This window comes from Hypanus sabinus, chromosome 1 (genome assembly GCF_030144855.1).
Source record: "Hypanus sabinus isolate sHypSab1 chromosome 1, sHypSab1.hap1, whole genome shotgun sequence".
Lineage (NCBI taxonomy): Eukaryota > Metazoa > Chordata > Chondrichthyes > Myliobatiformes > Dasyatidae > Hypanus > Hypanus sabinus.
In genome coordinates, this window is record NC_082706.1 from 390,986 (window position 1) to 416,463 (window position 25,478).

Genomic DNA, 25,478 nt, shown 5'->3' on the forward strand with positions numbered 1-25,478 from the left:
AATACACGGTCCTGGTGGAGGACATTATCAAATGGTGCAAGCTGAATCAGTTGCAGCTCAACATCAATAAGACAAAGGAGATGGTGGTGGACATTTGGAAGACTAAGCCTGCACTGCTCCCTGTTACAATGGTGAGGACGTGAATGTGGTGAGGACTTAAAAAGTACCTGGGGGTGCACTTGGATGAATAGAGGAGCACTTTCAGTAATAGACTAAGACAACTATGATCCTCCAAAGAGCACTATATGAGGTGATTCTTACCCTCAGCCATTAGGCTCTATAATGAGTCACCTATAACCACCCCCCGTAAGATTGTTTGAGGTAATTTTTTAAAAATTCTTTCTTACTTCTCTTCTAATATTTGTATTCTGTGTACTTGCAATGCTTCTGTGACACTGTAATTTCCTTTGGGATCAATAAAGTATCTATCTATCTATAAGTCTTAACTCAATAAGAAGCATACCTAAAACTGGCTAATCCTTCATCAACGCAAATACGAGGAAATCTACAGATGCTGGAAATTCAAGCAACACACACAAAATGAAATGCAGCAGTCCAGGCAGCATCTATAGGAAGAAGCACTGTCGACGTTTTGGGCCAAGACCCTTCGTCAGGACTTCATCAATACAATTTTTGTTCACCCAGCACCTGTTTTCTGGGCAATGTGCAGTCTAATTTCCAGACCAGTGTTTCACTTCCACAATTAAATTTAATGCTTTTAATTCAAATATTTCCCACATTAGCAGCAGAATGCTTTATATGTTATGCACTGGAATGCCAAGGGTTTGCAGTGAATAATTTCTAACCACTGAATTAAGATATCAAAGGTAAATAGATAAATACCTGTTAAACTTTAATTTAATGACATTAACTGAGCATTAAATATAATCCAGAACAATATCCTCATCAGCTATGGAAATACTTGAAGATGAGGCAGAGAAAGGATCTTGAGGACACGGTGTTATCACATTTCTGTTTGATGAACCTTGCTGTATGCCTACCCTCCCTAAGATCAATCTGAGACAGAATGAGGAGTTACATTGACGAGAGTGTGTTGGTTAGAGAAAGACAACATGGATTGAACTTCCAAAAGTCTGGTGATCAAAACTGAAGACTATCGAATGAAAAAGGGCTGTAACAGCAAGGATAGAAAATTGGCTCAGTAAAGGAATATAAAAAGTAGTGAAACTGTTTCTTAGATCAGAAAGAAGCAAACGGCAGAATTATCTAAGGATGGATACAGGGACCATTGCCTTTCCTTAAAAGATCATTAATAACTTGAACTTGTGCATATAGAATACAATATCCAAATTTGCAATAACATAAAACATCTGGTGAAGTGAGAACAATATGTGTAGAAGCCTGTAGAACATGTGGCTATCTGGCTGATGAAATTTAATGCTAAGAAATTACAAGTATTAAATTTTGAATGGAAGAATGTGTAAAGCCAATAAAAACTAAAAGAGGCAGAAGAGATCTGAGGATGTACAGTATATGCACAGTTTATTGAAAGTGGCAGCATAGGGGCTTGGATTTCATCAGTGGGAAAGCAAATGGGATCTTGGTTTTTATAAATTCAGGCAAAGAAAGTTATGATGTATCTTCATGAAAAACTGACTGGCCACAATTGTAGTAGTAATGACATTTGGGAAGATACAGAAGAGATCTTCTAAACATTTTTAGTGATAACAGACTTCTGTGGAGAAACTGGAAATGTTGAGTTTGTTCCGCTTGGAACAGCAGTCACACGAAGTTCAGATCAAAGTGTTTAAGATCATAAAAGCTATTGAATCAGTACAGTGAAAGAGAAACTGGTCTCATTAGCAGAAAGATTAAAATAAAATTGAAGTAATGGGCTGAAGAATCAAAAATTACACGAGGAAAAACTTTATTACACATCCAGTGATTAGGGCTGAAGTGCACTACTGGGTCTTAATAATTCTGTGGCTTGGAACAAAGTTTTATTTAATGATTTTGCCTTGAAAGAACTTATGATGTTTTCCTCACTTCAAGGTGCATAGAAGGTTGAGGGGGGACTTGATAGAGGTATTTAAAATTATGAGGGGGATAGACAGAGTTGAGTGGATAGGCTTTTTCCATTGAGAGTCAGGGAGATTCAAACAAGAGGACATGAGTTGAGAATTAAAGGGCGAAAGTTCAGGGATAACACGAGGGGGAACTTCAGAGAGAGGTAGCTGTGTGGAACAAGCTTCCAGTAGAAGTGGTAGAGGCAGGTTCGATTTTGTCATTTAAAAAAAAATTGGATAGGTATATGGACAGGAAAGGAATGGAGGGTTGTGGGCTGAGTGCAGGTAGGTGGGACTAGGTGAGAGTAAATGTTCGGCACGGACTAGAAGGGCCGAGATGGCCTGTTTCCATGCTGTAATTGTTATATGGTTATAAGTACAAGCTGCAGTAAAATCAGGGCCCTTCCTTAGAAGGGCGAACACTTACAACCTATGCTACTAAATTAAACATACTGAGGCTACAGAGTACCAGGAAGTGAGGAGCTTCAAGTTCCAATCACAATTAAGAGAAAATCTGTGGATGATGGAAATCTAAGCAACATACACAAAATGCTGAAGGAACTCAGCAGGACAGGCAGCATCAGTTGATAAAGGGTCTCAGCCCAAAACATTAACTATATTCTTTTCCATAAATGCTGCCTGGCCTTGAGTTCTTCCAGCAGTTTGTCTGTGTAGCTCGAAGTTTCAGCTTGCGGTTGGAGGCTGTCTCAGATTGGCAGTGTTGTTCCACACTGCAGAGGTTTAACTCCTTCAAGTGCTGGGGCTCTTGTGATTATAAAGTGAGATTACGGCAATGTGGCCATGACAGTGGGTACCAAAAGATGAACTTGCGTATCTATTTCTCAAGATAGATTACTGACACATATCCTTTCATTAGGAAAAATAATAATTATTGGTGTAAAAAACAGCAAGCTGAAAATACTCAGCAGATGGCAGCTGTTGAGGAAGAAAGTGAATCTTTCTGAAATTCCTCCACAGATGCTGCCTAATTTGCTGAGTATTTATTTATTTAGCAATACAGCATGGAGTAGGCTCTTCTGGTCCTGCGAGCCATGCCAACCTAGCAACACCTGACAAATCTAATTAACCCTAATCTAATCATGGGACAATTTACAATAACCAATTAACCTATTCAATACATCTTTGGACTGTGGGAAGAAACCACACATCCCATGGGCAGGATGTACAGAGTCCTTACAGTAAGGTGCCAGAATTGAACTCTGATCTCCAGAACATCTCAAGCTAACTCAAGTTAAGTCAATAAGCTCAAGTTGATTAGGGAGTTAACTTTGGCATGTGCTAAAGGTAATGCAGTCGTTATGGGAGATTTCAACATGCAGGTGAACTGGGAGAATCAGGTAGGTGCTGGACCCCAGGGTAGGGAGTTTGTGGAGTGACTAAGGGATGTATTTTTGGAACAGCTTGTGCTTGAGCCAACCAGGAACGAGGCTATTTTGGACTTGGTGATGTGTAATGAACAGGAATTGATAAGTGATCTTGAAGTAAAGGAGCCATTAGGAAGTAGTGATCATAACATGATAAGTTTTTTTCTACAATTTGAGAGGGATAAGGGCAGATCAGAGGTATCAGTGTTGCAATTAAATAAAGGAGACTACGGAGCCATGAGGGAAGAGCTGGCCAAAGTTAAATGGGCGGATGCCCTGGCAGGAAAGACAGTGAATCAGCAGTGGCAGATATTCTTGGGGATAATACAAAAAGATGCAAAAGCAGTTCATTCCAATGAGAAGGAAGGATTCAAAGAGGGGGAAGGGGCCACAGTGGTTGACAAAGGAAGTCAGAGATTGTATAGCATTAAAGAAAAAGAAGTATGACAGGGCTAAGATGAGTGGGAATACAGATGATTGGGAAAGTTTTAAGGAACAGCAGATCTTAACTAAAAAAGCAATACGGAGAGAAAAAATCAGGTATGAGCTCAGTCTAGCCAGGAATATAAAAGGGGATAGCAAAAGCTTTTTTAGCTATGTGAAGAGAAAGAAGATAGTTAAGAACAATGTTGGCCCCTTGAAGAATGAATTGGGAGAAATTGTTATGGGAAACAGGGAAATGGCAACAGAATTTAATGCGTACTTTAGATCTGTCTTCACCAGGGAGGACGCAAGCAATCTCCCAGATGTATGGATGGGCCACGGTCATAAGATATCAGAGGAATTGAGACAGATTGACATTAGGAAAGAAACTGTGATGAGTAGATTGGTAGGACTGAAGGCTAATAAATCCCCGGGTCCAGATGGTCTGCATCCGAGGGTTCTAAAAGAGGTGGCTCAGGAAATTGCGGATGCATTGGTAATCATTTTCCAATGTTCCTTAGATTCAGGATCAGTTCCTGAAGATTGGAGAGTGGCTAATGTTATCCCACTTTTCAAGAAGGGAGGGAAGGAGAAAACGGAGAACTAACGTCAGTCGTGGGGAAGATGCTTGAGTCCATTATTAAGGACGAAATAGTGGCACATCTTGATGGCAGTAATAGGATTAGGCTGAGCCAGCATGGATTTACCAAGGGCAAATCATGCTTGACTAATCTGTTGGAGTTTTTTGAGGGTGTAACAAGGATGTTAGACGAGGGTAAGTCAGTGGATGTTGTGTACCTAGATTTTCAGAAGGCATTCGATAAGGTGCCACATAGGAGATTGGTGAGTAAACATGGATAGAAAACTGGTTGGCAGATAGAAAGCAGTGAATGGGTGTTTCTTGGACTGGCTGGAGGTGACTAGTGGGGTACCACAGGGCTCTGTATTGGGACCACAGCTCTTTACGATTTATGTCAACGATTTAGATGAGGGCATTGAAAACTATATCAGCAAGTTTGCTGATGATACTAAACTGGGTGGTAGTGTGACATGCGAAGAGGACGTTAGGAGAATACAGGGAGACTTGGTTAGGCTAGGTGAGTGGGCAGATACTTGGCAGATGTCATTCAATGTGAATAAATGTGAAGTTATCCACTTTGGAAGCAGGAACAAGAGGGCAGAGTATTGTCTGAACGGTGTAGAGTTAGGTAAGGGAGAAATGCAAAGAGACCTAGGAGTCCTAGTTCACCAGTCAATGAAGGTGAATGAGCAAGTGCAACAGGCAGTGAAGAGGGCAAGTGGAATGTTGGCCTGTGTTACAAGGGGAATTGAGTACAAGAGCAAGGATGTCCTTTTGCATTTGTACAGGGCCCTGGTGAGACCACACCTGGAATATTGTGTACAGTTTTGGTCTCCAGGTTTAAGGAAGGACATTCTGGCAATTGAGGAAGTGCAGCGTAGATTCACTAGGTTGATTCCTGGGATGACAGGGCTGTCTTACGCAGAGAGATTGGAGAGATTGGGCTTGTACTCGCTGGAATTGAGGAGATTGAGAGGGGATCTGATTGAAACGTTTAAGATAATTAAAGGATTTGATAGGATTGAGGCAGGAAATATGTTCCAGATGTTGGGAGTGTCCAGTACCAGAGGGCATGGATTGAGAATAAGAGGTCAGTTATTTAAAACAGAGTTGAGGAAGAGCTTCTTCTCCCAGAGAGTTGTGGAGGTGTGGAATGCACTGCCTCGGAAGACGGTGGAGGCCGATTCTCTGGATGCTTTCAAGAAGGAGCTAGATAGATATCTGATGGATAGGGGAATCAAGGGATATGGGGACAAGGCAGGGACTGGGTATTGATAGTGAATGATCAGCCATGATCTCAGAATGGCGGTGCAGACTCGAGGGGCCGAATGGTCTACTTCTGCACCTATTGTCTATTGTCTAACTGTTATGCATTTGTGGTGAAAAGCATTTTCAGGTTTTATTTCAGATTTTCAGCATCTGCATTTTTTTTGTTTGGTTGACATATTTAATGATTGCCAAATGCAGTGTTTCACGTAGGTGCAAAGTAGGAATTCCACATTTAACACTGCAAAACATGATACACCATCAAAGAATGAAACATTTGGCTCTCTATCTACTCCTCCATTTCTCATTCAAACAGGAATTCAGATTCCAAATAGGACAAGCAATAATTCAGTTTTAAGTGAAGCAAGGTTAACTAGACTACCTTTAGATTTGCTAATAGGTAAAACTGCTGTATTGTGACAGACAGTTTTTACAGTTTCCTACCTGCTGAGGGTATAATTGTTCTAGCAGCTAAAAGTCCAGTTTGAAAAGGCACAAGCTGAATGTTTCTTAATGATCTGTTTTGTTTGGGTTGAGAGGAAGGAGAGCTATTTGGTTGCTTGCTCTTTGGAATGAGGAGTAAAGAGAGACGTTTGGTTGCTGGTTCTTTGGGATGGGGAGGAATGAGGGCTGTATGGTTGTTTATTTTTGTTTATTTTCTTTGCGATGGGGAAGAACGAGAGGTGTTTGATTGTTTGTCCTTTGGGATGGGGAGGAAGGAAAGCAGTTCGGTTGTTGGTTCTTTAGGTTGGGACAAAGAAGAGCTGTCCGAATGTTTGTTCTTGCTGTTCTGTTTCTGCTTTAAAGTTTCACAAGCAAACTATTCTGGTCTCCTCTGCAACACCATTAACAGTCTTGTACCAGACATGCTTAGGTATGCAGATATCACAGAATGATCCCTGTCCCCAGGACGAGATGAGGAGAGATCAGTCAGGCCCCATATCTGAGTCTGGAACCTCTGGTTAGTTAATACCTCATGCTCTAATTTGACTCATTAACTAAAACTTACAGAAAATACTTCTAAACTTGGGGCATAGATAAAGTGGATGGCCAAACTCTTTTTCCCAGGATAGAGGAGTCTAAAACTAGAGGGTAAATATCTAAGGTGAGAGGGGACAATTTTAAAGAAGATCTGAAAGGCAACTTTTTTACACAAAATATGGTGGAAGAATACATGGCAGAGGCATGTACAATTCCAACACTTAAAAGACATTTGGACAGATACAAGAAGAGGAAAGTTTAAATGGATACGGGCCAAATACAGGGAAATGGAACTAACTCAGGTAGGTACCTTGGTCAACATGGATGTTAGGCTTAAGAACCCATTTCCATGCTCCATAACAGCAGCATTGCCTGAATATCGAATATATATCCTGGGAAAAGGGAGAAGGTAAGTCTGCATTACTGTTCGAGGTTTTTGTCGCTTTGGATAGCAACTGCTCATACAGACCTGGCTACTTGCTTGATTACTCTTCAAAATCAGTTGTACAGTACATAGCAGCCTGAAATTAGGGAAGCAAGAACAATTTGGTTTGGAGCATGTTTATCCCATCTAAAACATTTGTAACTGAATATTTCAAGCTTACAGTTCCAGAACACCACTGTTTCTCTGAGACAAAATGCAAAGCGAGAAAGGTAGATGCAGCAGTTTTTTTCCATTTTGTACTTGTGAAGTTTTAATTTTTTTTATTCCTTTATGTGTAGTACCCCAGACTGGTGTAATGAACAGGTACATATTCTGTCCCCAGAAATGGTTAAAATGACCAAGAGCTACTCCTGGAGAAGTGTGATTCATCTCTTGGGCAGAGACAACAGTGTCATCTCTTTTTCAGCTTTCACTGTTTGGTGGCTGATCGTCAATCTCAGGTTTTGTCTCTGGTGAAGTATAAAGGAAATTGCAGCAAATGTAGAGTGGGAACATCAGAAGTCTGCTGTCCAGATTCAACACAATCTGTTCCTATAAGAAATAAAAGCATGAGAGTTAATTTCAGACAAATTAAAATCAAAAGGGGAGACTGTATAAAGTAAATAGGTCCTAAATTACAAATTGCCTGGCCATATAGGGCTTGTGTGTTCTTGCAATGAGTTGTTAGTTTGGGACAAGTCATCTGCACACCATGCCCTTCATAGTGTCTTTCTGCAGTTCCCTCCCTCTTACAGAATTAGAGGAGCAAGAGCAGACCATGAAGCCCCCTTTGCTCCATAATTGAACGAGATCTGTGACCACACTTCATAAATCTACCCTTCCCCTGTTAACTATAATATCATATGCCAGCAAAATAGTTCAATATCAGATTGAAAAAATAACATGTGGCAGCATAAAGTGCTCTTTACAGCTGGGAGCTTCATTTATCTATTATTCTCACTGTGTAGAACTGTTTCTTTATATTGCTCTTTAGAGGTTGGGCTGCGACTTATAGACAATGCCTTCTGGATCTGTACTCCTAAACCAACGAAGGAAGCTCTATCAAGTGTCCCCAATATTTAAATATTGTCATGAACTATTACTTTATTAAATTCCAGGAGACACAATATCCCATAATTTAATTCTTGGAGTTCACACACAGTTCTCCTCAGGTGTGGTATTGTGAGCTGCTCTGTGCTCTAGGTATAGTCTGACACTCTATGACTTGGTCACTTGGATTCAGAACTGACTTGCTCATACAAGACAGATAGTAGTTGTCAATGGAACTTATTCTGGCTCAATATCTGTGACTAGTGGTGTTTCACAGGGATCCATAATGGGACCTCTGTTATTTGTGATATAGATAAAATGTGGATGGGTGGGTTTGCAGGCATTACAAAGAATAGTGGTATCGTGGAGAGTGTAGACGATTACCAAAAGACAGTGGGATATAAATCGCTTGCAGATATGGGTAGGGAAATGGCAGAAAGAGCATACATCCTGAAAGAGGTTGCACATGTTGACAGGACAGTAAAGAAGGCATATGGCATATTTCCTTTTGTAAGTTGAGAGAATAAGTTCAACAGTCAGGAAATTATATTGCACTTTATAAAACTTTGGTAAGGCTACATCTGGAGTATTGCATTCAATTCTGCTTGACCCATCTAGGAAGGAGGCTTTGGTGAGAATACAGAAGGGGTATACCAGGATACTGCCTGGATTAAAGGTTAAAAGTGCTACAAGGAGAGGTCAGAGGCTGAGGGGAGACAGGTCTCCCCTCAGTACATAAGATTATGAGAGATACAGGCAGATAGTTTATATATTTAAGTTTGTATGTTTATCCCAGGGTTGAAATGTTTAAACTAGATGGAATGCATTTAAGGTGAGAGAGATCAAGTTCAAAGGAGTTCAAAATTTAAGAACTTAAGTAGGAAAGCAGGAGGGCAAAAAAAAGGGCATGAGATTAATTTGGTACCAGGGTTAAAGTGTGCCCCAGAAAGTCAATCAAGACTCTTTGTTAATCAGAAGCTCTGGATAAACCGTAAAGTCATCTCGTGTGCAAACTGGCAATTTGGACTAAACTTGAATCACAGAGGGATGCCCAACAAGATGGGCTTATAGCACAGAGATTCAGGTGTGACGTTATGGACATCACTGAATTGTGGCTGAAAGAAGATTATAGCTGGGAGCTTATTCAAGGATACACATTGTATTGAAAGGTAGATGGGGTGGCTTGGGTCTGTTGGGGAAAAAAGAAATCAAATCATGAGAAAGAAGTCACAAAGGGTCGGAAGATGTTAAAACACTGTGGGTAGAGCTAAGGAACTGCAAGGGTAAAAAGATCTTGATGGGAGTTATATACATATCCCCAAATAGTAGTAAAGACAATGGGAGACAGAAAATACATGCCAAAAGAACAATGTTGCTAGAGTCATGGGCAATTTCAATATGCAGATAAACTGGGGAAATCAGGTTGGTGCTAGATTCCAAGTGGGGGAATTTCTAGAATGCCTACAAGATGACTTTTTAGAGCAGTTCGTGAATGAGCCTGCTAGAGGATCAGCTATTCTGGATTGGGTGTTATTCAATTAAGTGGAATTGATTAGAATAAAGGAATCCTTCGAGCAAGTGATCATAATATTCTAATGCAAGTGTTCAGGGAATGAAGGGATACAGGGAGAAGCCAGGAGATTGGGGCTGAGAGGGAAATTGGATCAGCCATGATGAAATGGTGGAGCAGACTCAATGCGCCAAACGGCCTAATTCTGCTCCTATAGCTTATGTCTTATAACATGATTGAATTCATCCCGCAATTTCAGAAGGAGAAGCTAAGTCAGATGTATCAGTATTACATTGGAAAGAAGGGAATTACAGAGACATGAGAGAAGAGCAGGCCAAAATTGATTGGAAAAGAACACTGGCAGGGATGATGGCAGAGCTGCAATGGCTGAAGATTCTGGAATCAATTTGGAAGGCACAGGATATATACATGCCCAAGGGGAAGAAATATTCTAAGGGCAAGATGACACAACCGTGGCTGACAAGAGATGTCAAAACCAACATAAAAGCCAAAGAGAGGGCATATAATATAGTAAAGATTATTGGAAAATTAGAGGATTGGGAAGCTTTTAAAAACCACCTGAAGGCAATTAAAATGTCATTAAGAAGGAAAAGATGGAATACAAAGGTAAGCCAGCCAATAATATTAAAAAGAATACCAAAACTTTCTTCAGATGCATAAAATGTAAAAGAGAGGCCAGAATGGATATTGGACTACTGGAAATGATGCTAAGGAGGTAGTAATAGGGGACAAGGAAATATCAGATGATCTGAATAAGTATTTTGCATCAGACTTCACTGTGGAAGACACTATCAGTCTGCTAGAAGTTCCAGAGTGTCAGTGAGCAGAAGTGTGTGAAGTTGTCATTACTAGGGAGAAGATTCTTGGGAAACTGAAAGATAAGGATGAGATGGTATACAATCCATGGTTCTGAAGGAGGTGGCTGAAGAGATTGTGGAAGCACTAGTTATGATCTTGCAAAAATTACGAGATTCTAAAATGATTCCAGAGGACTGGAAAATTGCAAATATCACTCCACTCTTCAAGAAGGGAGAGAGGCAGAAGAAAGAAAATTATAGGCTAGTTAGTCTGGCCTCTTAGTGGTTGTGAAGATGTTGAAATCGATTAAGGATGTGGTTTTGGGGTACTTGGAAGCATATGATAAAATAGGCCATATGGTTTCCTTAAGGAAAATTTGTGTCTGACAAATCTGGTGGAATTCTTTGATAGACAAAGGAGAATTGATGGATGCTGTTTAATTGAATTTTCTGAAGGCCTTTGATGAGGCGCTGCACATGAGGCTGCTTAACAAGTTGAGAGTCCATGGTATTATAGGAAAAATGTAGCATGGATAGAGCATTGGCTGATTGGTAGGTGGCAAAAAGTGGTTAAAATAAAGGGAGACTTTTCTGGTTGTTTGCTGGTGACTAGTGGTGGTCTACAAGAGTCTGTGTTGGGGCTGCTTCTTTTCAATTATATGTCTATGACTTGGGTATCAAAATTGACAGCTTTGAGGGAAAATGGATCAGCCACAATGAAATGGGCCAAATGGCCTAATTGTGCTCCAATATTTTATGGTTTAACTGTGGCAGGGCTTGAATACCATCACCTCCTACAAAGCAAAACCAAGCAACTTAAATGGGACTGAGGTTTCACTCCCTGATGAGCTTAATCACTTTTTGTTCACTTTGACTGACAGAACATGAAGACTCCTTCATGGATCTCCACAGCCCCTGATGACCCTGTGATTTCATTCTCTGAGGCTAATGTGAAAGCATCTTTCTGGAGGGTGTATTCACAGAAAGCATTTAGCCTAGACAGCATACCAGCCCGAGTACTGATGACCTGTACTAATAAGCATTGTGCTAACCTACGTTGGAGTGCTTATGGAGACTTACAAACTTTTGCTTTGGCAATCTGAGGTACCTACCTGCTTCAAGCAGGCTTCAATCATAGTGGTGCCTAAGAAAAATGTGACAACCTGCTTCAATGACTAATGTCCAATCGCATTTACATTCACTTTGATGAAGCGCTTTGAGAGGTTGGTCATGAAGCATATTAATTCCCTGCTTGAGAAGTAACCTGGATCTCCTCCAATCTGGCTGTATGATTATCAAGGAAACCTTGGTTAACAAAAGATTTTGCAGGTTTGATCATGGAAAAGAAGGGAACGTATGTCAGGTATAGGAACTTGGTTCTGTTCAGGTCATTTGATGGGATAGAGAAGAAAACAACAAAGTCATGGGGAGGGTAATAGGGGGCAATGAAATGACCTTGCCATGGAAGATTAGAGAATGCTAACTTTTTTTAAAATATAAGATGGTAGCTAAGGAGGGAATGAGTGAGGGGATATAAGCGAGATCCTGAATGAGTTCATCTCAGTGATATTCACCATGGAGAATAATGTGGAAGTTGGGGGATTAAGGATAGACTGGTTTATTATTGTCACATATACTGAGGTACAGTGAAAAACTTTAGTTTTGCATGACATTTATACAGATAATTTCAGTATCGCAGTACATTGAGGTACTACAAAAGAAAACAATACCAGAAGACAGATTTAGTGTTAGAACTGTTAGAGTTACAGAATACTATTGTTTATTGCTATGGAAAAAGACAATAAAAATAGATGTAAAGGACACTGGTGAGAACAAATCTGGAGTATTGCACATGATACTGGTCTTCTTATATAAAAAATATAAATGTTGTTCTGCAATGGTTTAATTAATAGTTACCAGGAATGGGCAATTTGCTTTAGGAGGAATGGATGGACAGGATAGTCTTGATTAGAAGATTGAAAAGTGGAACATTGGCTTTGTACATGGCAGATCTTACAGTTTTTCAAGGAAGTTATCAGGAAAGGTGATGAAGGCAAGGCAGTGGATATTGTCTACATAGACTTTAGCAAGGCATTTGACATGGTTCCATGTGGGAGGGTGGTCAAGAAGGTTTAGCTGTTTGGCATTCAAGATGAGTTAGTAAATTGGATTAGACAATGACTTCATGGGAGAAGCCAGAGAGTGGTAGTAGATGCTTTCTGACTGGAAAACTGTGACTAGTGGTGTGCCACAGGGAATGGATCAGCAAAATAAACTGGGGGTGTACTGGACAGTGATGAAGGTTATCAAAGCTTGACCAGCTGGAAAAATAGGCTGAAAAATGGCAGATGGAATTTAATGTGAGGTGTTGTACTTTGGGAGGACAAACCAAGGTAGGACTTACACAGGGAAAGGTAGGACACCGAAGAATGCAGCAAAACAGAGAGATTTGGGAATCAGATCCATAATTCCTTGAAAGAAGTGTCACAGGTAGATAGGGTTGTAAGGAGGATTTTTGGCACATTAACCTTCATAAATCAAAGTATTAAGTACAAGAGTTGAGATGTTATTTTGAAGTTGTATAAGATGTTGGTGTGGCCTAATTTGGAATATTGTGTGCAGCTTTGGTCACCTACCTGTTGGAAAGATATCAATAAGATGGAAAGAGTGCAGAAAAAATTTACAAGGATGTTGCTAGGACTTATGGACCTGAGTTACATAGAAAGGTTGAGTAGGTTAGGAATTATCTTGGAGTGTAGGAAAATGCGGGGAAATTTGACAGAGGTATTAAAAAAATTATGGGGGGTATAGATAGGGCAGGCTTTTCCTACTGAGGTTGACTGAGATTATAAACTAAAAATCATGGATTAAGAGTGAACGATGAAACGTTTAAGGGGAACACGAGGGGAGATCCTTAACTTAGAGGGTGGTGAGTGTGGAATGAGCTGCCAGCAGAAATGGTGGGTGTAGTTCACTTTCAATATTTAAGAGAAATTTGGAATGGTACACATGGATGGGAAGTCTATGGAGGGCTATGGTTCCTTTACAGGTCAATAGTAGTCAACATAAATTGTTCTGGCATGGACTAGATAGGCCAAAGGGCCTCTTTCTGTGGTGTAGTGTTCTATGATTCTAAGAATATCAGGATATTTAAATGAAGCATATAAAATCCTGAGAGGACACAAAGAACACTGCAGATTCTGGAAATCTGGAGCAACTCACAAAATGCTTGAGGAGCTCAGCAGGTCAAGCAGCATTTAGGGAGAGAATTGGACAGTCGATACCTTGGATTGAGATCCTGGTGGATGATTCTACTTGTAGAACAATCTATAATTAAGGATTACTACTTAGAAGTAATTTGTCCAGTTGAGTCAGAAATAAGATGAATTTCATCATCGCAGAGTTGTAAGTCTTTGGAAGTCCCACCAAAATGGAAGTTAAGTCTTTGAATACTTTTGGGAGAGATAGGTAAATGCTCGAAAAGCAACTGGCTGAAGGTTACTGTGGGTAGATAGGTATGTAGACTGAGGTTAGATTTAGATCAGCCATGATTCTATTGAACAGGTAAACAACCTGGAGGCTCGAGGGTTTAATCCTGCTTCAACCACTGAAGCAATTCTCAATCGAGTACACCTTTGGCTTTTCGCAATATTAACCAAGCTTATTATATACACTGTTTAATCGAATTCCACATCCAGCTATCAAATAATCTATTTGTCCAAGCTTTTTTCCCCCATTAAAGTGTCTTAATTCTCACTGAAAAAATTATGTGAATAATCATTGTCTTATCTACTTCTGAGGATCAATTCTACTTTCAGAGCACTAATAATCCTAATTAGAAATGTCAGCTTTGATTCGATAAGAAATATAGGTTGAAAACAACAAGTGATTCCTAGACTTCAAGTTGGTTAGTTTGTTTGTCTGCAACCAAGTGTTTCCCAGGATACCATTTTTACAGCTGAATTATGCTGGAATATTTTACTGTTAACTTCAACGTGCTGCTGATGCAATAAGTATATAGCCACACTGTGAAGAATCAGAATTAGGTTTAATATCATGAGCATAGGTCGTGAAATTTAACATTACGGCAACATACAATGTAATACATAACAACAGAAAAAAAAGTCAGGTACTGTTCAATGTCCTTTCAGAAATTGGATGGCAGAAGGGAAGAAGCTGTTCCTGAATCAATGAGTGTATGCCTTCAGGCTTCTGTACCTCCTTCCTGATGGAAGCAATGAGAAGAGGGCATGTCCTGGGTGATGGGGGTCCTTAATGATGATGTGCCTTTGTGAGGCAACGCTCCTTGAAAAGGTCCTGGATACAATGGAGGCTAGTGCCTATGATGATGGAGCTAACTAAGTTTCTGCAGCTTACTTCAATCCTGTCTAGTAGCCCTCCCCAAACCTTATGGTGATGCAGCAAGTTAGAATACTCTCGATGGTACATTGGTAGAAATCTGTGTGTTTTGGGTGACATATGAAATCTCTACTCCTATATCTTATGGTCTTATACCAAATTTTCTCAAACTCCTAATGAAATATAACTGTCATTGTGTCTTTTTTGAAGCTGCATCAATATGTTGGGTCCTAGTTATGTCCTCAGAGATATTGACACCCAAGAACTTGAAAATGTTTACCCTTTCCACTCGTGATCCCTTGATGAGGACTGGTGTCTGTCTGTTCCCTTGTCTTACACTTCCTTAAGTTCACATTCAGTTGTTTGGTCTTATGAACATTGAATGCAAGGATGTTGCTGCAACATCACTCAACTAGCTGATATGTCTCGCTACTGTATGCCCTCCTGTCACCATCCAAAATTCTGCCAAAAATTGTTGTATCACCAGCAAATCTATAGATGTTGTTTGAATTGTGCCTAGCCACACAGTCATGGGAACAGAGACTAGAACAGTGGGCTATGCACACATCCCTGAGGTGCGCCAGTGTTGATTGTCAGTGAGGTGATGTTATTTCCAATCTGCACTGATTGTCGTCTTCCAGTTAGGAAGTTGAGGATCTACTTACAGAAGGAGGTACAAAGGCCCAGGTTCTCAAACTTTTTGATGAGAACTGTAGGAAAGTTGGTGTTAAAACACTGAGCTGTAGTGAATAAACAGCATTCTGACATAGGAAATTGTTTTGTCCAGTTGATCCAAGGGTACGTGGAGAGCCAATGAGATTGTCTCCACCATAGGCCTAACATGACAATAGGCAAATTGCAGTGGGTCCAGATCCTTGCTGAGGTAGGAATCGATTCTATCCATGATCAACCTCTCAAAGCACTTCATCACTGTAGATGTGACTGATACTGGATGATAGTCATTAAGCCAGCTCACCCTGTTCTTCTTGGGCACTGGTATAATTGTTGCCCTTTTGAAGCAGGTGGGAACTTCTGACTGTAACAATGAGAGATTGAAAATGTCTTGGAACACCCCTGTCAGTTGGTTGGCACAGCTCTGAAAACCTTTACAAGATACTTGTTGAGGCTTGTCACCTTGCGAGGGTTCATCCTCCTTAAAGATAGCCTGAAGTCAATCTCTGAGAAAGAGATCACAGAGTCACCAGGTGCTGCAGGGATCCTCATAACTAGTTTTATTGTTCATTTTAAAGTGAGTGTACAAGGCATCGAGCTCATCTGGTAGTAAAGCATCACTGCCATTCATGAAGTTAGGTTTTGTTTTGTAGGAAGTAACGGTGTGCAAATCCTGCCAGGATTGGTGTGCATCCGATGTTGCCTCCAACCTCACTCAGAATTGTTCCTTAGCTCTTGAAATAGCCCTCCACAAGTCGTACTTAGTTTTCTTGTGTAGGCCTGAGTTGCCAGACTTGAATGCCACTGATCTAGCCCTAAGCAGACTACGAACCTCCTGGTTCATCAATGGCTTTTGATTTGGGTACATACAGTAAGTTCTCATAGGCACATACACTCATTCACAAAGGTTTTAATGAAGTCAGTGACAGCTATAGTGTACTCATTCAGACTCAAAGATGAATCCCTGAATACAGTCTAATTCACTGATTCAAAACTGTCCTGTAAGCACCCCTGCACCTCCCTTGTCCAAACCTTCTAGACAGAATGATAAGAAATCCGAACATTTTAATCAAGATTCTAATCATCCCGGCTTGATGATGTTTCACAGCTTTCACTGTTGGTCAGAAATGACTGAAGGTTACTGCGACAAAATAAGATTAAAGATGTTTGGATTATTTATACCAGGGATTACACTTCTTCATCTACAAACGTTTGTAAAATAATAAAGTCAGCATTGTGAAGTCAAGCATTTAAACAACACATGGAGACCTAAGAATTGATCTACACTATTAAAAGCACAATAAAAAGTTTGTGCATGATGGCTTCCATCATGATTTGTATTTGCCAAGTTCACTAGCACTTGAAGCAATTGAAGAGATTTCAGGAAGGACAATGGTGGGCAAGGTCAGTGATCCAAACACAACTGTGTGGGTAGATGTAAGGCAAAGCCTTGTAGATAGACATGCAACAGTTTGGATCTCAGCATCAGGGACATGGTGCAGGGAGCAGAGAGTGGGATTAGGGACTTGGGAGAGGGATTTGGGCACAGGAAGGAAGTATTGAAAAATAGAATAATAAGGAGCAAAAATGTGGGAAGGAAGAAATATTTTAGAGACTTTGAAAGAGTGTAGTCTAAGACTGAGCAGGTGGCAAGAAAGGCAAATACAATGTTAGCATTCATTTATCAAGCATTGGACAGACCACACTTGGAGTACTGTCAGCAGTTTTGAGCCCCTCTCTGAGAAAGGATGCGCTGGCATTGGAGAGAATTCAGAAGTGGGCTATGAGAATGATTCCTGAAATGAAATGTTTAATGTATGAGGATCATTTGATTTCTCTGGGGCTATACTCACTGTTGTTTAGAAGAATGAGGGTTAATCATATTGAAACTTATCAAATATTAAAAGGCTCAGATAGAGTGAATGTGGAGAGTATGTTTTCTACAGTGGGAGATCTAGGACCAGAGGGCACAGCCTTGAAATAAAAAGATATCCCTTTCAAAGTTCAAAGCAAATTTATTATCAAAGTACACTTACGTCAGTATATACAACCCTGAAATTCATTTCCTTGTGGGCACTCACAGTAAATATAAGAAAAACAGTAGAATTGATGAAAGACCGCATCCAACAGGAAGGACAAAGAACCAATAAGCAAAAGACAACAAACTGTGCAAATACAAAAAGATAGAAAACAGGAAATAATAATAATAATAATAAATAAATAAATAAGCAATATATATATCAAGAACATGAGATAAAGAGTCCATAGGTTGTGGTTACAGTTAGTGATGGGGAGAGAGGAGTTAACTGAAGTTATCCGCTCTGAATCAAGACACTGATGGTTGAGCAGTAATAACTGTCCCTGATCCAGGTTGTGTGGGTCCTGAGGCTCCTGTACCTTCTACTTGATGGCAGCAGTGAAAAGAGAGCATGGCCTGGATGGATGGTGTCCTTGACGATGGATGCTGCTTTCCTGCAACAGCATTCCATGTAATATCATAAGACATAGGAGCAGAATTAGGCCTTTTGATCCATTGAGTTTTCTCCGCCATTCAATCATGGCTGATTATTTCTTCCCCCTCCTCAGCCCCACTCCCTGACCTTCTCCCCATAACCTTTGATGCCGCGTCCAATCAAGAACCTGTCAAGCTCTACCTTAAATGCACCCAACGATCTGGCTTCCACAGCTGCCTGTGGTAATACATTCCATGTTTACCAACCCTGGCTACAGAAATTTCTCTGAATCCCTACTTAAATGGATGCCCCTCTATCCTGAGGATGCGCTCTCTTGTTCTAGACTCCCATACCATGGGAAACACCCTTTCCACATCTACTCTGTTTAGGCCTTTCAAGATTTGAAAGGTTTCATTGAGATCCACCCCCCCCCACCCAATCCTTCTAAATTCCTGCGAGTACAGACTCAAAGTGGTCAAATGTTCCTTTCATGATAACCTTTTCATTCCTAGAACTATCCCTGAACCTCCTCTGAACCCTCTCCAATGCCATAACATCTTTTCTTAGATGATGAACCGAAAGCTGTTCACAATACCCAAGGTGAGGTCTCACCAATGCCTTATAAAGCCACAGCATCATATCCCTGCTCTTATATTTTAGATCTCTTGAAATGAATGTTAACATTGCATTTGCCTCCCTCACCACTGACTCTACCTGCAAGTTAAACTTTAGCTTGTTCTTCCCAAGGACTCCCAAGTCCCTTTGCATGTAAGATTTTGGATTTTCTCCCCATTTAGAAAGAAGTCTGCACATTTATTTCTTCTACCAAAGTGCATGACCTATCATTTCCCAATATGATATTTCATTTGCCACTTTCTTGTCCATTCTTCTAATCTTTCCAAGTCCTTCTGCAGCCTTCCTGTTTCCTCAACCAATCTTCATATGATCTGCAAACTTGGCAACAAAGCCATTTATACCATCATCTAAATCACTGCTATACAGCATAAAAAGCAGTTCCAACACCGACCCCTGCGTAACACCACCAGTCACTGGCAGCCAACCAGAAAAGGATCCTTTTATTCCCACTTGCTGCCTCATACCAATCAGCTAAAGCTCTAACCATGCCAGTAACTTTCCTGCAGTACCATGGACTCTTAATCTGGTAAGCAGTCACATGTGTGGCAAGGGTCTTCTCAAAGTCCAAATATACAATATCCACAGCATCCCCTCTATCCTACTTGTAGTAATCTCCTCAAAGAATTGCAACAGGTTCATCAGGCAAGATTATTCCCTTAAGCAAACCATGCTGACTTTGTCCTATCTTGTCTTGTCTCACCAAGTTACTCCATAACCTCATCCTTAACAATCAACTCTAACATCTTCCCAATCACTGAGGTCAGGCTAACTGGTCTATATTTTCCTTTATGCTGCTTTCTCCTTTCTCAAAAAATGGAGTGATATTTGCAATTTTACAATCCTCCGGGACCATGCTAGAGTCCAATGACTTCTGAAAGATCATTACTAATGCCTCCACAGTCTCTATCGCAACCTTTTTCAGAATCCTAGGGTGCAGCTCATCTGGTCTGTGTGACTTATGTCCCCTTACGTCTTTCATCTTTTTGAGCACCTTTTCCCTTGTAATAGTAACTGCACTCACTTCTCTTCCCTCACACCCTTCAACATCTGGCACACTGCTAATGTCTTCCACAGTGAAGACTGATGCAAAATACTCACTTGGTACATCTGCCATCTCCTTGTCCCCCATTATTGTTTCTCCAGCCTCATTTCCTAGTGGTCCTATATCCACTCTCATCTTTTATTTTTTACATATTTGAAAAGGCTTTCACTATCCACTTTGATATTGTTTGCTAGCTTGCTTTCATATTTCATCTTTTCCTTCCTAATGACTCTTTTAGTTGCTCTCTGTAGGTTTTTAAAAGCTTCCCAATCCTCTGTCTTCCTGCTAATTTTTGCTTTGTTATATTCCCTCTTTTGCTTTTACATTAGCTTTGACTTGTCAACTACATTTGTACTATTTTGCCATTTGTTTTTGGAATACATCTATCTATTCTACACCTTTCTCATTTTTCCCAGAAACACACACCATTGCCACTTTGTTGTCATCCCTGCCAACATCTCCCTCCAATTTACTTCGGCCAAATCCTTTCTCATACCACTGTAATTTCCTTTACTCCACTGAAATACTGCTATATCAGACTTCACTTTCTCACTATCAAATTTTCAAGTTGAACTCCATCATATTGTGATCAATGCCTCCTTAGGGTTCTTTTACCTTAGTTCCCTAATCACCTGGTTCATTATATAACACCCATTCTAGTATAGCTGATCCCCTAGTAGGGTCAACGACAAACTGCTTTAAAAAACCATCTTGTAGGCATTCAACGAACTCACTCTCAAGATCAATTTCCAACCTGATTTTTTCCAATTGACGTGCATGTTGAAATCTCCCATGACTATCATAACACTGCCTTTATGACACATGTTTTCAATTTCCTGTTGTAATCTCTGGTGTAGGGTTGGGAGGGTTTTTACCTGTGATGGACCGGACTGTATCCACTACTTTTTGGAGGCTTTTCCTGTTCAAGGGCATTGGTGTTTCTGTACCAGGCCATGATGCAACCAATCAATATACTCTCCACCGCACATTTATAGAAGTTTGTCATAGTTTTCGATGACATGCTGAATCTTTGTAAACTTCTAAGAAAGTAGAGGAGCTGCTGTGCTTTTTTCATAATGACACTTGCATCCTTGACCTAGGATAGATCCTCAAAAATGAAAAAAAAAACAAGTAATTTAAAGTTGTTGAATCTCTCTCCCTATGATTCCCTCAATGAGGACTGGCTCACGAACCTTGGGTTTTCTCCTCCTGAAGTCAATAATCAGCCTTTGGTCTCACTGACATTGATTGAGAAGTTGTTGTAGCAGCACTTATTCAGATTTCAATCCCCCACATATATGCTGATTCATCACCATCTTTGATTCAGCATTTGAGTGGTGTCATTGACAAACAAATATAGCATTAGAGCTGTGTTTAGCCTCACAGGCACAAGTATGAAGCAAGTAGTAGAGCAGTGGGCTAAGCACACAGCCTCATTGTGCAGCTGTGCTGATGGAGATTGTCAAGGAGATGTTATTGCCAATCCAAACTGACAGGGGTGGCATGTGAGGAAATCAATTGCATAAGGAGGCTTTGAGACCAAGGACTTGCAGCTTATTGATTACTTTTGAGGGGATGATAACATTGAATGCTGAGTTGTAGTCAATGAAGTGCATCCTGATGTATGCATCTTTGCGGACCAGATGTTCCAGGGTTGAGTGAAGAGCCAATGAAATTACATCTGCTGTTGTGATGGTAGGCAAAATGGTGCAAATCCAAGTTGCTTCTCAGGTGGGAGTTGATATGTTTCTTGACCATCCTGTCAAAGCACTTCATTCCAGTGGATGTAAGCGCTACTGGACAATAGTCATTGAGGCAAATTATGGCTTTTTTTCTTAGGCACCTGTATAATTGAAACCTGTTTGAAGCAGGTGGGTACCTCAGATTGCTGAAGTGTATGTTTAAAGATATCAGTGAACACTCCTGCCCGTAGATCAGCACGGGTCTTTAGCACTTAGCCAGTTAGTCAGTCTGGGCTGGATCCTTTCCATGTGTTCACCCTCCTTAAGGATGCTCTCACATCAGAGAAGAGGAGGATTTCTTTAGCCAGAGGGTGGTGAATTTTGGAATTTATTGCCAGTAGTGGCTATATAAACCAAGCTATTGGGTATATTTAATGTGGAGCTTAATAGTTTCTTGATTAGTAACGGTGTCAAAAGATATAGGGAAAAGGCAGGAGAATGGAGTTTATAGGGATAATAAATCAGCCATGATTGAATGGTGGAGCAGGATCTATGCACGAAATGGTCTAATTCTGTTCGTATGTTTTATTATAGGTTTTCACAAATAAAACAGCATGAGGCATTTTATATTTAAGATAAAACCATAACACATTTATTGAACACCTAAACCTGGACATGAGTGTACTAAAAACCTTAACGTAATTATATTATCACGTCAGACTAGCCTCTTAAAATGAAACCCCAACTCAATGTTGGTGGTTGTGAAATATTTACATTTCCAACCAATTACATTAGCCTACACAGCCCCCCACCCCCAGAGTTCACAAAAACTGGCATTGTGAGTCTGTTTGGAGCTCAGACGAGCCACCCGGCTTGTGTCCTATGTTACATGAGTGAAGGAACAGCAGATACCTCTGGCTCGTGACACTCATGGTCATGTTGTGATGCCAGGTGCATGGTAGCAGAATCCTCCAAATCTTGGTGGGCTGGTCTAAGGCAACCTACTGAAATACATTCAGGTTTACCCTTCTTACCTACGATAAAAGTCTTTTCTCCCCATTCCAAAATGTAGAATGGGCCATCTTAAGGGGCCAAAAGGGATGATGGTGTGCATCACGGCAGACAAAAACAAACAAGACAGAATGTAAGTAGGTCAACAGGAACCCAAGAGTGCTGTACACCATGATGGGAGGTAGGAATAGATGAAAAGGAATTGAATTTACTGAGAAGGGTGGAACACTCTTTGGAGGCCGACCACAGAATCGTACCATCAGGAATGAAATCACCTGTAACTTGTAATGCTGTCCGTATACCAGATGTCCGCGAACGACTGTAGGTTCCCTTTTGGAGCTGTTCTGAGCCCCAGCAGGACATGATCATGCCAACATTCATCGGTCAGTGAAGCCCTTAGAGCAGCCTTAAAGGAGTAATGTCAGCTGTGTAATGTAACTTAATGTCAGCTAACCGCAAGCCCGCGACTGCTGCTTGGTAAGCTTGGACTTCTGGGTCAGTAGCTTGGTTGGGTGCCATGCCAACATAGTCACCCCCTATGTGTATGGCTGACCATGAAAGGCAATCAGCCACTGCATTATTTTTCCCCTTGATATGTTGCATATCAGTTGTGAACTTGGATATGTAGGCTAGGTGGTGTTGCTGATGGCAAGGGTCTGTTATTTGATGATCACATGCATGGGGAGTTTGTGGTCAAGAAACGCTTTGAAATGCTGACCCTTTAAAAGAAAACAAAAAGAGCAGACAGACAAATAGAGAACAAGAAGATCATGCTTAGGCGTGCTATACTTCCTTTCAGGAGTAAATGAGCTGCCAGCTGAAGAAGGCGAGCGGCTGCCACATGCCTCCAACCAATTGTTCGCACACAGCATAGTCTGAAAAGCTAGCAATAATGGTTAAAGGTGCATAGGTCTGTGGGTTGTGCTAGAAAGAGCTCATTTGGTATCATCAATGCTCTGGTCATGTCTGCTGGTCAGTCAAGCACTTGATTGGGGTATTATCTTTAAGCACACTATATAGAGGGAGCATAAGTTCAGCAGCTTGTGGAATGAAGTGGTGATAGAAATGAACCGTACCTAAAAACCCCTGCTGTTTTTTTCAGTTCTGCGGCACAGTGGGAAATCTATCATAGCGATTGTTTTTGATGGGAGGGATTTTGCACCTTCTGTGGATATGCGATGGCTTGACAACCCAGATTGGCATTTAACAGTGTTAATAATCAGCCCATATTGGTTTAAGCACTTGAAAAGTGTGTGGAGATAGGATATGGGTTCAGATTTAGATGTACTGACAAGTATATCATCCAGGTAAACAAAAAAAAGAGCTTTTAATACAGAGTACATTATCCATTGAAAAGTCAGTTATGCATTTTCCAGCCCAAATGACATGCACAGAAATTCAAAGAGGCCAAATGGGGTTTTTACAGTTGCTTTAGAAATATCCTGTGAACACACAGGCACCTGATGGTAGTCCCTAACTAAACTGACTTTGGAAAAAATTAACTTTCCAGATAAATGTGCTGCGAAGTCTTGGATAGAACCATAGAACGTTACAGCACAGACACAGGCCTTCTGGCCCTTCTTCGCTGTGCCGAACCATTTTTCTGCCTAGGCTTACTGACCTGCACCTAGCCCATATCCCTCCATACCCCTCTCATCTATGTACCTTTCCAAGTCTTTCTTAAGTGTTAAAAGTGAGCCTGCATTCACCACTTCAACTGGCAGCTCATTCCACATTCCCACTACTCTCTGTGTGAAGAACCTCCCCCTAATGTTCCCTTTAAACTTTTCCCTTTTCACCCTTAACCCATGCCCTCTGGTTTTTTTCTCCCCTAGCCTCAGTGGAAAAAGCCTGTTTGCATTCACTCTATCTATACACATCATAATCTTATACACCTCTATCAAATCTCCCCTCATTCTTCTACAGTCCAGGGAATAAAGTTTCTCAAGTCCCGACAACACTCATTCAACCTTATTAATATCCTTCCTGTAATTAGGTGACCAAAACTGCACACAATACTCCAAATTTGGCCTCACCAATGACTTGTACAACCTCACCATAACATTCCAACTCTTATACTCAATACTTGGATTTATAAAGGCCAAAAGCTCTCTTTACTACCCTATCTACCTGTGATGCCACTTTTAGGGAATTATGAATCTGTATTCCCAGATCCCTCTGTTCTACTGCACTCCTCAGTGTCCTACCATTTACCTTGTATGTTCTACCTTGGTTTGTCCCTCCAAAGTGCAATACCTCACACTTGTCCGCATTAAACTCCATCTGCCATTTTTCAGCCCATTTTTCCAGCTGGTCCAAAGCCCTCTGCAAGCTTTGAAAACCTTAGTCACTGTCCACTACACCTTCAATCTTTGTATCATCAGCAAATTTGCTGATCCAATTTACCACGTTATCATCCAGATCATTGATATAGATGACAAATAACAATGGACCCAGCACTGATCCCTGGGGCAAAACACTAGTCACAGGCCTCCACTCAGAGAAGCAATCCTCCATTACCACTCTCTGGCTTCGCCCATTGAGCCAATATCTAATCCAATTTACTACCTCACCATGTATACCTAGCTACTGAATCTTCCTAACTAACCTCCCATGTGGGACCTTGTCAAAGGTCTTACTGAAGCCCATCCACTGCCTTCTCTTCATCCACTTTCCTGGTAACCTCCTCGAAAAACTCTAATAGATTGGTTAATCATGACCTACCACGCACAAAGCCATGTTGACTCTCCCTAATAAGTCCTTGTCTATCCAAATACTTGGAGATCCTATCTCTTAGTACTCCTTTCAACAATTTACCTACTACTGACATCAAACTTACCGGTCTATAATTTCCCGGATTACTTTTAGAGCCTTTTTCAAACAACGGAACAACATGAGCTATCCCCCAATCCTCTGGCACCCCACCCATGTGTACCGACATTTTAAATATATCTGCCAAGGCCCTTGCAATTTCAACACTAGTCTCCTTCAAGGTCCGAGGGAATACTCTGTCAGGTCCCAGGGATTTATCTAGTCAGATTTGCCTCAAGACAGCAAGCACCTCCTCCTCTTTAATCTGTATAGGTTCCATGACCTCACTACTCCATTGCCTTATTTCCATTGCCAGTTTCCTTAGTAAATACAGATGCAAAAAACCTA

At 40.8% G+C, this 25,478-nt stretch overlaps 1 protein-coding gene and 1 long non-coding RNA gene across 3 annotated transcripts in view; one reads left to right on the top strand and one right to left on the bottom strand.

Annotated features, from left to right (window-relative positions):
• LOC132387011 (uncharacterized) overlaps positions 1-25,478 on the top strand; it is a 609,870-nt gene that overhangs the window by 362,808 nt on the left and 221,584 nt on the right. The gene's annotated exons all lie outside the window — the stretch shown is intronic.
• Positions 833-25,478, bottom strand: part of gmcl1 (germ cell-less, spermatogenesis associated) — a 262,908-nt gene continuing 238,262 nt past the window's right edge. For both annotated transcript variants that reach the window (XM_059959101.1, XM_059959056.1), the window contains one exon: positions 833-7,638. In XM_059959101.1, the coding sequence (XP_059815084.1) occupies positions 7,510-7,638 (129 nt within the window). In that variant the 3' untranslated portion in view covers positions 833-7,509. The remainder of the gene's footprint in view (positions 7,639-25,478) is intronic.